The sequence below is a fragment of the Morone saxatilis genome, unplaced genomic scaffold, assembly GCF_004916995.1.
Source record: "Morone saxatilis isolate NCDOM2014 unplaced genomic scaffold, NCSU_SB_2.0 Contig12, whole genome shotgun sequence".
NCBI lineage: Eukaryota > Metazoa > Chordata > Actinopteri > Moronidae > Morone > Morone saxatilis.
The window spans coordinates 24,543,399-24,554,612 of record NW_023339674.1 but is presented as its reverse complement, the minus strand read 5'-3'; the positions used below and the strand labels follow the sequence as shown (position 1 = coordinate 24,554,612).

The 11,214-nt window shown below is 39.8% G+C and overlaps 1 protein-coding gene across 2 annotated transcripts; it reads left to right on the top strand.

The window, feature by feature from the left end:
• Positions 1 to 4,748: 4,748 nt before the first annotated feature.
• glulb (glutamate-ammonia ligase (glutamine synthase) b) lies at positions 4,749 to 7,638 on the top strand. Of its 2 annotated transcripts, XM_035653957.1 has the most exons (7): positions 4,749 to 5,064; positions 5,493 to 5,676; positions 5,785 to 5,946; positions 6,030 to 6,176; positions 6,284 to 6,411; positions 6,502 to 6,701; positions 6,798 to 7,116. In XM_035653957.1, exons 2-7 carry the CDS (start codon positions 5,511 to 5,513, stop codon positions 7,114 to 7,116), a joined length of 1,122 nt encoding a protein of 373 aa, XP_035509850.1. In that variant the 5' UTR covers positions 4,749 to 5,064; positions 5,493 to 5,510. The 2 variants fall into 2 exon arrangements, with proteins under 2 accessions (XP_035509850.1, XP_035509851.1); XM_035653958.1 differs by lacking the exon at positions 4,749 to 5,064 and having other exon boundaries at positions 5,511 to 5,676; positions 6,798 to 7,638.
• Positions 7,639 to 11,214: the final 3,576 nt, after the last annotated feature.

Sequence of the window (11,214 nt, the reverse complement as noted above, 5' to 3'; positions counted from 1 at the left end):
TTCAAGTCAAAATTTGCCAGGGGTATGAATAATTTCGGGCTTGACTGTATATAAATTATATTTTGAAAAAAGGAACTAAAATAAAATAAAACTATACAGGAAGTGTCTTTTTTAAATTTTAGGCTTTGTCAATTTGATCAAATTCACACAACAACCATAAGGAAGCCTTGCTGCATATGAGACTATGGTGTCTACATGACTGTGAGTCAATGTGTTTGTATTATAATACCTATTCTGAACATCTTAGATTTTTATTTTTTTTAACTGATACTGAAACTAACTAAACTAACTAAACAAAAACAAGCAAAAAAATAAATAAATTAATGAAAAACACAAAACTATAATAACTAGCAACTTCACAACTAGATGCTTCTAAATCCTACACACTGGTCCTTTTAAAGTCAGACATGGTGTCAGTTTTTCTGAAATGCTTCACTGTTTGATGACCATGCACATCAAACACTGTGAGGCCCAATGCAGTATAGACCATCTCCTGTCCGAGGCAGATATGCTGTCATGTAGGAGACAAATTAATTAAAAAACTTGAATTAATTCATTCAGACACACTAGAAGAATCTATGACAAGGAGCACTGAAGCTATTCTGGGTGCTTGCACCGGAACAACACGATATTAAGACACTATGTTGTTTTTTTACATTGTCACCTAGGGCCTTTCTAAAAGTGGTGTGTCAAAAACGCTTGTGCAGCCTTATAAGGGACTACATTTTGTGATGTTCCAATTTCGTGATGTAAACTGAATTACCTAAACACTTAAAATTGAGGGGGTGAAAATGGGTTCTATGGGTACCCATAATTCTCCCCTTTGCAGACATTCCCACTTTATGCTAATCCCGTTCAGCTTTGGGCAAGAACTATGCAGTGTTTTGCTCATGGTATAAAAGTAAACATTTTCGCCTACTATGTTTGAATATTTCTGCATACTGGGGTCCTTAAACTGTACTGGAATTGTATAAATTGGGAAATGATGGAAAGCTGAGACACATACCTAATGCCAACCCCTGCATAAGTCAGTGCCCCATTTGTGCCCAGTCAAAAAACAGTTCAGGTTGGTTAGCAAAGAACAACTCAACAGTGCACGAACAATTAAATCCAGATTTGCAAAGTATGTATGCACTGTTTGATATCCTATAGACTCACTAGAACAGAATACCAGCTGAATTCCTTCAATCAGTGTCCTCTGGGTCTCTCAGATGCCTTTATAGGTGAAATGCAGTCACATCACATTGCAGGTTGGCTCTCTACCAGTAAATGATCTAATAAACGCCTTAAAGAAATTGTATTCTGCCTTCTATGAGTCTTTTGAACACTGAGCTGTGTAAGGATTCCTTATTTGCTGTTCTGTTGTCCCGTCAACATGTGGACCTACTCAGCAACTGCTCAACAGACAACTGGGTGATAAATTAGAATAATATAACAGTCAGATTATATATTAAGTTGTAAAAAGGTTTCACAATATGGAAACATGGTGAATGCACGCAGATATATTTTTAGCGACTGCTCAACAGTGCACAAGGGAAAGGATTGTCTGCATTTCAGCCACTAGATGTCACTCTCTGACCACAGATCTTTTGTTACTAATGATAGAGCGGAGAGGACATTGTCCAGTGAATTTCTGGTATAAGGGGATTGAAAGGTTTTATAGTTTTAGATAATTATGTCATTAAGTATGTACCTTTGATTGGACTAGTTATGAATGAATGATGAACCCCTTTGCGATAGCCTGTGCGAACGCTTTGGGAGCTCCTGCCAAAGGGTCAGCAACTGCACTGAGGTCTCCGATCAACAAATGGCAAAGGACGCACACTTGGCAGCATATGTGTCCTCACTGTGAAAATAGTGAAATTGTTTGACATGTGTGGCATCTCAGACCTTCTAATCACATGTTTACAATTAAGTTGTTTACTTGCTTGCTTTGTTTTTAAAATCAGTCATATTGTTCCTTTGTTAAAGTTTGTCCTTTCTTTTTGGCTGTACGCAGCACTAGCTTTAAAAGTCTAGCTGCTTCTCAGTATCTGGACATCTGCCCTCTGGGCTGTTTTCTCCATGGCACGACTGCCAGGTACTCAATCCTCTTCTCCCGGGTACTCAATCCTCTTCTCCCAGCCTAAATCTGTCTCCCTGTATGTGAGCTTGTCCAATTTAGCAAAGTGCCATGGCATTATACTCCCCCACCGTCTGGCTACACTCCCAAAGCAAAAAATTAAAGAGGCCTTACACAGATTAGGTGCACATGTTTTTAATTGAAAATTGTTTTTGTGTTACGCTGAACACACATTTACATTCTCAAACTAAATATATTAATAGTCTTGCTCTAATTACCAACCACACAACTAATTTTTGGTCTAAAAATTTGACATCTGAATTTCACCAATCCGGTTTTTGCACCTTTTTATTTATTTATTTTTATTGGCCATTTGAAATGTTTTGTATGAATTTATGAACCCCAGTGAACTGTTAAAGTCAGGGTTACAAAATGTCTCAACTTGGAGCCGGTTAAAGAACCAAAGTTAATTTGATGCTCCACACTTCTCTTCCTGATAGTTCTCATTTGGAGCTACGATTACATTGTTTTTTTTAACCTTTAAGCTACAAGCATGAACTTGATTATGTAGCAGGCTGATATTAAAACAAAATATTACAGAAAATGCTTCAATTCAAATGATTGTACATTTCAGCTATCTCAGCTATTTTCATTTAAAATTGTGTTGTATTTTGATAGTGGTAAATGTTTTTAAATTACTTTATTTCAATTTTAAAAACTATTTCTATCCCTCACTGTACCACTAGAGGGTGCTTACATAGCACCATACATGTACCATAGTTTAAGAACCAGTGGCTGAAACATTCAAATTATAATGGAATTTATTTGCTTTCATAGGCTTGTGTCCTCACCTTGTATCTGTCCCAGCTTGTCATTGTCAAAGAGAAAACCACTAAACACATCGACTCTGTGACCTCAGCACATTATAACACCCTGAACACTTGAGTTCAAACATCAGATATGTCCTGCTTAACAATCCTTGGGCAATAGATTAATCATTGTGTTGCTGTGTAGGGAGACAAGTGAAAACATATCTTAAAAGTCATGTGCCATCTTTCATAACCTCTCGCTTTTGCCATGCAAGACAAACAATTTAAGGATTATATCTGTTCACTGACTATGCATCTTCCTATCAGCTTACAGAGTTGCTGTTGTTCAAACAGCTCCAAAGTGGACAAACTTGTTTGATCCAGTTGTCTGCTTACGGGTAGAAATCTCTAATAGAAAAGTCAGCCAAGTTTCCTTCCTTTCCGTGTAATCTGGCAAATATAACTGGACAAGTTCACTTCAGAACTACCTGTTCAAGCGTGGTTGCTGTGCATTTATTCTACTTTACAAGCATATTTCATGCATGTGCATGTATTTCACTTGAGTATTTCCATTTTCTGCAACTTAATACTTTTTTTTTCTCCTTTTGTGTTTATGAGGTAAATATTATAGTATACAAACATTTGCTTTATGCATTATCTGTTATCTTATAATTTGCCACAGCACTTGTGTGGATTCTTTCAGGTTTAAAGTGATATTTCACAGTCAGTTTGGTTTATGTAAATCTGACAGATAGCCTAAATTAATATTTACAGCTTACTATAGTAATATATGATAGAGATTCACTCTACTTTATCCTCTGTTTTAACCAATAGTCATTTCAACACCTCATCTGAGATATTGAGACTTTTTTTTATTCATTTGGCTACACAACTCAAGAGTTCAATGAAGCTAAGCAAGTACATTATTATATTATCATTATATTTAAAGCTGAGTGTACATGCTCATGCTCAATGCAGTTAAACCATATTGCAGCTCAGTATAATATGGTACAATCAGGGGTGGAGAAGTACGGTACTAATACCACACTGAGAAAATACTCCACTACAAGTAAAAGCCCTGCATTCAAAACCTTACTTACCCCAAGTAAAATTAAGCTATATAGCAAAATGTACTCAAAGTATAAAAAGTACTCATTGCACAGTAAAATGTTTTCTATTATATCTGATGTTTTTGGATTAATATTATTGCTGCATTAATGTGTATGTGGCATTTTACTGCTGTAGATGTTTACGGTTGAGCTAATTTGAACTACTACTTACTGTTCATCATCGTATCATCGCATTGTAGTGTGGCTGTATATGAGAATCACATATCTTCAAGAAGTCAACATAACAGCTTCAGCTTTGTGATGGAGCATTTTTCAGCTATTCCAAGAGGGGTTTTAAAATGTATTTATTTAGCTTAAGACGTAGGAATACTTAATCTTTCTGTTTATTTTTTTAATTGGGGACACATGTCTTTCACTGGAAGGGAAGGATATAAAGAAAGAACAATGTGAAAACTAAAGCTGTTTAGTGGAGTAAAACTATCTGAGATGCTGCATGAATTTAATGAGCAAAGTACCTTGAACCAAATCACACATTTCATGTAGAGCACCCTAAGCATATATGACTAACTTCTATTGGAGCACTGAATATTGTTTACAAGTGATTTGAACTCTCTGGGAACAAACTGTTCTGTGTTTCCTGTTTATCGCCACTAGAGGGCGCATGACTTGTTTACCAGTCTCTCTCTCTTTCTCTTTCTCTCTCTCTTTCTCTCTCTCTCTCTCTCTCTCTCTATCTCTCTCTCCGTGTGATCGTCTCTCTCCGTGTGTGTGTGTGTGTGTGTGTGTGTGTGCGTGTCTTTTGAAATCCTGTTTGACACGCTCTCTCTGTTTTTCATCCTTTGCATATGTGAATGAAAGTAAAACTTTTTTTTTTATTTAAATGCTCTCCGTGTGGCTCTCCCTTTGTTATGCACCACAGCGGCCGGGCGGCTCTCCTCCTCGTCGCGGAGGGGTCACGTTTTCTGTGGGACCAATCAGAGGCGGCGGAGGTGCTCTGCAGCGCTATAAATCCAACGTGGCCGCGGTGAGGAGAGCAGGAATGAAAAACAATAGAAACCTTCACGTCGACCACACATCTAGAGAGTCTTTTAATCTCTTGATATTTTTCTACACTTAACATAAGGTAAGGCTACACCTTTTTCATGTTTGCATTCATTTCTACAGGGCGGAATTTAATTATTTCTGTTTAGTTTTATCTGTTATTTCAATGTTTAGATGTTGGTTTTACTCTAATATAAATGCTGTGGAATATGTTTGTCGCAATGTGTTTGTGTTCTTGGGCTTTTATTATTATTACCACCCATGTGAGTCAGAGTGAAACAGATGATTAGACAGCTTGTAGGCTGAATCACTGATGGTGCTGTTGGATAATGTTCTATAATAATGTAGTTATTGGAGATTTTCCTTGTCAATAACATTGAACTTTTTAGTGCCAGGCCTTATGTTCTCTTTCATTACACCCCCTCTGGTTGTGTTCTCCATTTTATGTGTGCATTCAGATACAGTGGCTCTTCTGTGTGAGTCTTATCATCTGCCCTCTTCCCTCTGTAGGCTTTGGGGGTCAGGAAAATGGCCACCTCAACAAGTTCAAAACTGAACAAAGCTGTTAAACAGCAGTACATGGATCTCCCTCAGGGGGACATGGTCCAAGCTATGTACATCTGGATAGATGGGTCAGGAGAGGGAGTGCGCTGCAAGACCAGAACTTTGGATTTTGAACCCAAGGCGATCGAGGGTAAGCGACAGCGACAGCATCCGCGAATGCACGCAGTAAAACATGGTTGAGGGTATTTGTTTAAGAATTTGAAGCAGATCGTTGATTTCTGTTGCCTTTCTGTGTCAGATCTTCCCGAGTGGAACTTCGATGGCTCCAGCACCGACCAGTCAGAGGGCTCCAACAGCGACATGTTCCTGATCCCTGCGGCCATGTTCAGGGACCCGTTCAGGAAAGACCCCAACAAGCTGGTGCTCTGTGAGGTGCTCAAGTACAACCGCAAGCCAGCAGGTAAGAAAAAAGGAACAAACCGGAAAGTCATCACAGTTAGAGCCATCTTGTATTTCAGCTAATCCCCGCCGTTGTTCCCACAGAGACCAACCTGCGACACACCTGTAAACAGATCATGAGCATGGTGGAGAATAACCATCCGTGGTTCGGCATGGAGCAGGAGTACACTCTCCTGGGAACAGATGGACATCCCTTCGGCTGGCCCTCCAACGGCTTCCCAGGTCCACAGGGTGAGTATCGGGTTTTTAGCTTGTCTCATTGTTTACTGAAATATAATACTTCAGCAATCCTAAAGCAAGGCTGGGTGGTAATGTTTAGTCTCTTTCCACCTGATTAGGGCCTTATTACTGCGGAGTGGGAGCAGATAAGGCGTACGGGCGAGACGTAGTGGAGGCGCACTACAGAGCCTGTCTGTACGCTGGGGTTCAGATCTGTGGCACCAATGCTGAAGTCATGCCAGCTCAGGTATTGTCTTTTTATTTATCTGTTGTCCCACAGGGCATTTTGAAGTTAACTTAATAATCACTTAATAATGCTGTCTCTGTTGTGTTTCAGTGGGAGTTTCAGGTTGGGCCATGTGAAGGTATCAACATGGGGGACCATCTGTGGGTTGCTCGCTTCATCCTTCACAGAGTGTGTGAAGATTTCGGTGTGATCGCGTCCTTTGACCCCAAACCAATCCCAGGGAACTGGAACGGCGCCGGCTGCCACACCAACTTCAGCACAAAGGAGATGCGAGAAGACGGCGGACTGAAGTAAGAATTTGTTTCAGCGTTTTGGTTTATTAAGTAATGTCTAACTGGTATTGTTCTGGATTTGAGTGGGTTCCTAATTCTCTCTTTTCTTCACAGAGTGATCGAGGAGTCGATCGAAAGGCTGGCAAAGAGACACAGGTACCACATCCGGGCCTATGATCCCAAAGGTGGGCTCGACAACGCCAGGCGCCTCACCGGTCACCACGAAACCTCAAACATCGACGAGTTCTCGGCTGGCGTGGCCAATCGTGGCGCCAGCATCCGCATCCCTCGCGCAGTGGGGCAGGACAAAAAGGGCTACTTCGAGGACCGCCGTCCGTCCGCCAACTGCAACCCATACATTGTCACAGAGGCCCTGGTGCGCACATGTTTACTCAAAGAAGAGGGAGAGCAGCCCACAGATTACAGCAAATGAACAGTGTAAGACCAAGTGTCACTACCAGTACTGTATTTAGCCATGTCTATTTCAAGACTTTATGGATGGATTGATCTTTACCTTTTTGAATTTTTTTTACTTGACAGATGAAATAATAACTGAGGTATTCCTGCATTCTTTGTGCATTCAGTTGTATGGTCTTTATCTCTGGCACAAACACTGCCTTTTTGCCAATGCATTTAGTCACTGTGTCATGGTAGCTGATGATTTGTATAGAATTACATTGTTGTAATGTGTTTAACTTTGTACTAATGAAAAATGCAAAAAAAGTGCAGCAGGATTTTGCTGTCGATCTTGACTCTGACCCAAAGGATCCCAAAGGCATTTGAATGTGTTAAGCAGCCTTGTCTCAATGTCACAATGGTGGTTTTATCATGTTGTGGATATGTAAGGTCATGTAAGCCTACTTTTTTATGGTTTTCTTTTTTAATAATGCATGTCTGTTTTTTCACTTGTGGTTGTCACGTGCAGAAAAACTTTAATAAACAGCTAACATTTTTACATTATGACTTCTGACTCCAGTTTAACCCCACGTGTGTTGTGTTTTGCCTCGAGTTATATTCTGACAAAAACCCATTTGTCACATCCAGATATCAGCTGACATTAATCTCTGAAACGTGACCAGCGTTAAGGGAAAATTCACTGTAATGTCTAACAAGTGGTGGTTAATAAAGCAGGAACATCCACATCCTCCTACTTATTTGAACAGCTAAACAAACCGTGCAGCTGCCTTTACTAGAAAATCAACATGATGTGAAAGCTCTGAAGGAGTTTCGACAGATTTATCATTCACTGTAAAGGCAGTTACAACATCTACATGAGCGCTTTTGCTGATTACTCAAGGCTTGCCTATATGTGCTACACGTCACAGCAAAAATAAAGTCTGTAACTGTCTTTCTGGTATGTTGTTTTCACACAAACCTCGATAACCTATGGACTAGTTCTCAAAGTAGGCCAGGAAAGTAAATACAGGATGGGAGCTCCTTTCAAAAATCTGCAGACCTGAGTTCAGTTTGTGCAGTTGTACAGACTATTGTATAACTCACTACATCGCATTAGTTACTTAAACAACTTTAGGTGACTAATACCATTTAATAATTGGAGTAAAATGTTGTCACAATTACATAAGAATGTCTTTTATTAGCAATTGAATGCACAGCTGATTATTAACATTCAAAATCAGATTAAAGGGCACATGCATACTGTACTGTATCCTCCATTAAAACTGCTTACCATGTTGTTTTTATTGTATCTTACACTGTCTTGTGCAGTGTCATGACTGCCTTTGGTTTCCCTTGCCTTTGGTTTCCCTTGATTTGTACCTTGTTTCATGTCATACAGTGCCTCTCGTTTCATAACTATCGCTACAAACTTAATCTGAAAACAGGTTAGTCAGAGTAAACACACAATATGTACTAGGCTGATAGGGGTGAGTCATTCCTCACTTTCAGGCCCAACAATGTTTTCTTGCCAAAATAAGACTCAAATGCTCGCAGACAATGGAATTTTAAACGCATTTAGTGCGCCCAGCAATCTTAAAGGAGTTTCATTTATTGAAAAAGCGAACTTCCATTGAAAAAAAGTTTCCCCACTTTAAAGGACCTTTGATGTGTAAACCCTTCTGCATGTAATAACCATATCACTGCAAATTCAAAAAATGTTGCATTCCTGCGAATAATTTCTCAGGTCATGCTGTAGTGTTGTAGATATTTGAATGTACTTTTCCGACCTTCCAGGCAGCTCTTTAGTTCACTCTAGCATGAAAATCAGTTTGCAAAGATTTGAAACATGCTTGAGTTTGATAATTCATCACAGATAACATTGTGTCCGCTTTCATCCTGTAAGGCTGCATTCTTGTTGTAAGAGCATAAGAGTAGACTAAAAGTAGTTAAGTAAATGAAAGTAGTCGGTGAAGGAAGGGGCGTGGTCTCAGGTTCATCAGGAACCATGTTAACATAAATTAAGTATGTAGAGATGTATGTGGGGGACAAACAAGAACTAAGAAGTAGCAAACAGACGGACAATAAATTAAAGGGGAGGTCCTTATATTCGTAAAGTATTTAGTGCTCTAAGGGAAAACATTGTAAGCTTGGGTGTCCCCGGTATTAGCTTCGTGCCATGCTTCACTCATTGATCTGTACAAAATGATACCATGACCACGAACTTACTGCGCTATACTCTATTAAACCTGGTGTAAAACATACCTACTCTAGTAGTACATATGTGGGGTTTTTACACAGGTAAGATGTCCAGTTTGCAACCAAGTTCTGTTATTTTGCTTCAATCCCAGTAATGCACCAAGTCTGGTCAGACAAACTTTGTTAGGTTTTTTTCCATAAAGGCAGGGGAGCCAACAAGGGGGGGATGCCCCTTATTCAACAGCTGACCCCCCTCCCCCTCTCCTTATGCATAATATGCCTCTCTGTGACGAGTACTGTATGCATGATATGCTGCTATCTGATATTTTACATTAGGTACTATTCAGTTAAATAGATTTATGTTGATTTAAAATTACATCAGTGTATTTAATCAATATATATTGATGTCATTTTTTATTTGTTTGAAAAAACAAATATCCAATATCAAATATCTTTTGACACATTTTCAGTGGCCCCATCTGGCCACCCCTATGAGAGTGTTCTGGGGGCGCCACTACATAAAGGTACTATCAGTTCTAGTACATTTCTATATTTCTTTCTTCTTGGTTTAGCATGGCCTTAAATAAACTGTCACAGCAGTGCGTGCAATGGTATTTGCTTGTAGCAATGTATTTGACAGCAGTCTGAGAACACACCAAATTCAATTTGGCTCAGAGTTTACTGCCAAACAAAGATGTCCAAATCATATTGCATTGGTCTCCTTAAATCATGTCCACAAGCTCAGGAAATATTACTGCACATAAATGCATAGGACAAAAAAACCCCACAGATATTTATTCAGCCAGTGGCATTTTTTTGGAGAGACAAAATAAGAGGACAGTCACTTTTACTATAAACAACTGAGTGAGATTATCTGAAGATGATGTGCTGTGTGTAGTGGTGCCTGAGAATGTGGACGTCCAATTGAAAGGCTTTTTTTAATATGTGCATGTATTCTACTGCATATTTACTGTTGCACAACCTATTGAAATGTTCCTTTTGCAAGTGTAGCTCCTTCTCGGCTTCTCCTATGTTATCTGACCTCATCATTGTCTGTACAGAGGAGTGTGTGAAGTGTTTGAATGCACCACTTTGGCAACAATACGAGGATAAAAGGAGGATATTTCAGATAAGATAACCTGGGCAGATAAAGTGGACAAAGAAAAGGACTCATGAAGAAAAAACATTACGCCTAAAGGCTCGTTTCCATGGCAGCAGGAGTCTAAACTCAGGCAATCTGGTGTGTGGAGAAGAGGCGGGGGTGGGGCTCCATACCAGGCTGTTACATAACAACAGGCAGGTCAAGCTTATGTATAGCACACAAACAAAGAGCACAGTTTGTGGCTCCTTTTAAAAAACGTCCAGAAACGCAAGTGTAGTATTAGGACACGCTATAATCTCACTTTGCCCTTTTCATCACACAACACACTATTCATCGTAAATAAAGAGGCATCTGAACTGCAATTCAATCAGAGGCTCTAGACTTAATCAGATATCTTAAGTTCAGCCAGCAAATGAAGCACCATCCTTGGTTGCGTTAACTCTAATCTCATCACATGAATGCATTCTCTTTTGCTTTGGAGGCCCTTTAGCACTGTCTATCACCACTACCTCTGGTGACAACAGACTGGCTAGGTTTTCTTCCCCTCCCCCTCCTCCTCAACAGCCTCCTCCCCCGCAGCGGTGAATTTGGGGACATGTAGTGAAAACTGTCGCAGCATGGCTGGCCTGACAGTCGGAAACTTGAGCAGCTGTGAAAGCAGAGCTGCACAGTGAGACAGAGGTTAGAGAGCCCTGGATGGAGGAACATGGACGGAGATCAGACCACCACAAGTTGTGACCAACGTCATCAGCATTTTAAACAAACACATGGCAGTCATTATTAAATCTGACCTTAACCCGTATCTATAACTAGTAGACTGAATATAGTTACTAAAAG

Coding starts and splice junctions, on each gene's coding strand:
- glulb (XM_035653958.1), top strand. CDS start 5,511: ATGGCCACCTCAACAAGTTCAAAACTGAACAAAGCTGTTAAACAGCAG. Junction 5,947..6,029: donor GTACAACCGCAAGCCAGCAG/GTAAGAAAAAAG, acceptor TTGTTCCCACAG/AGACCAACCTGCGACACACC. Junction 6,702..6,797: donor CGAGAAGACGGCGGACTGAA/GTAAGAATTTGT, acceptor TTTTCTTCACAG/AGTGATCGAGGAGTCGATCG.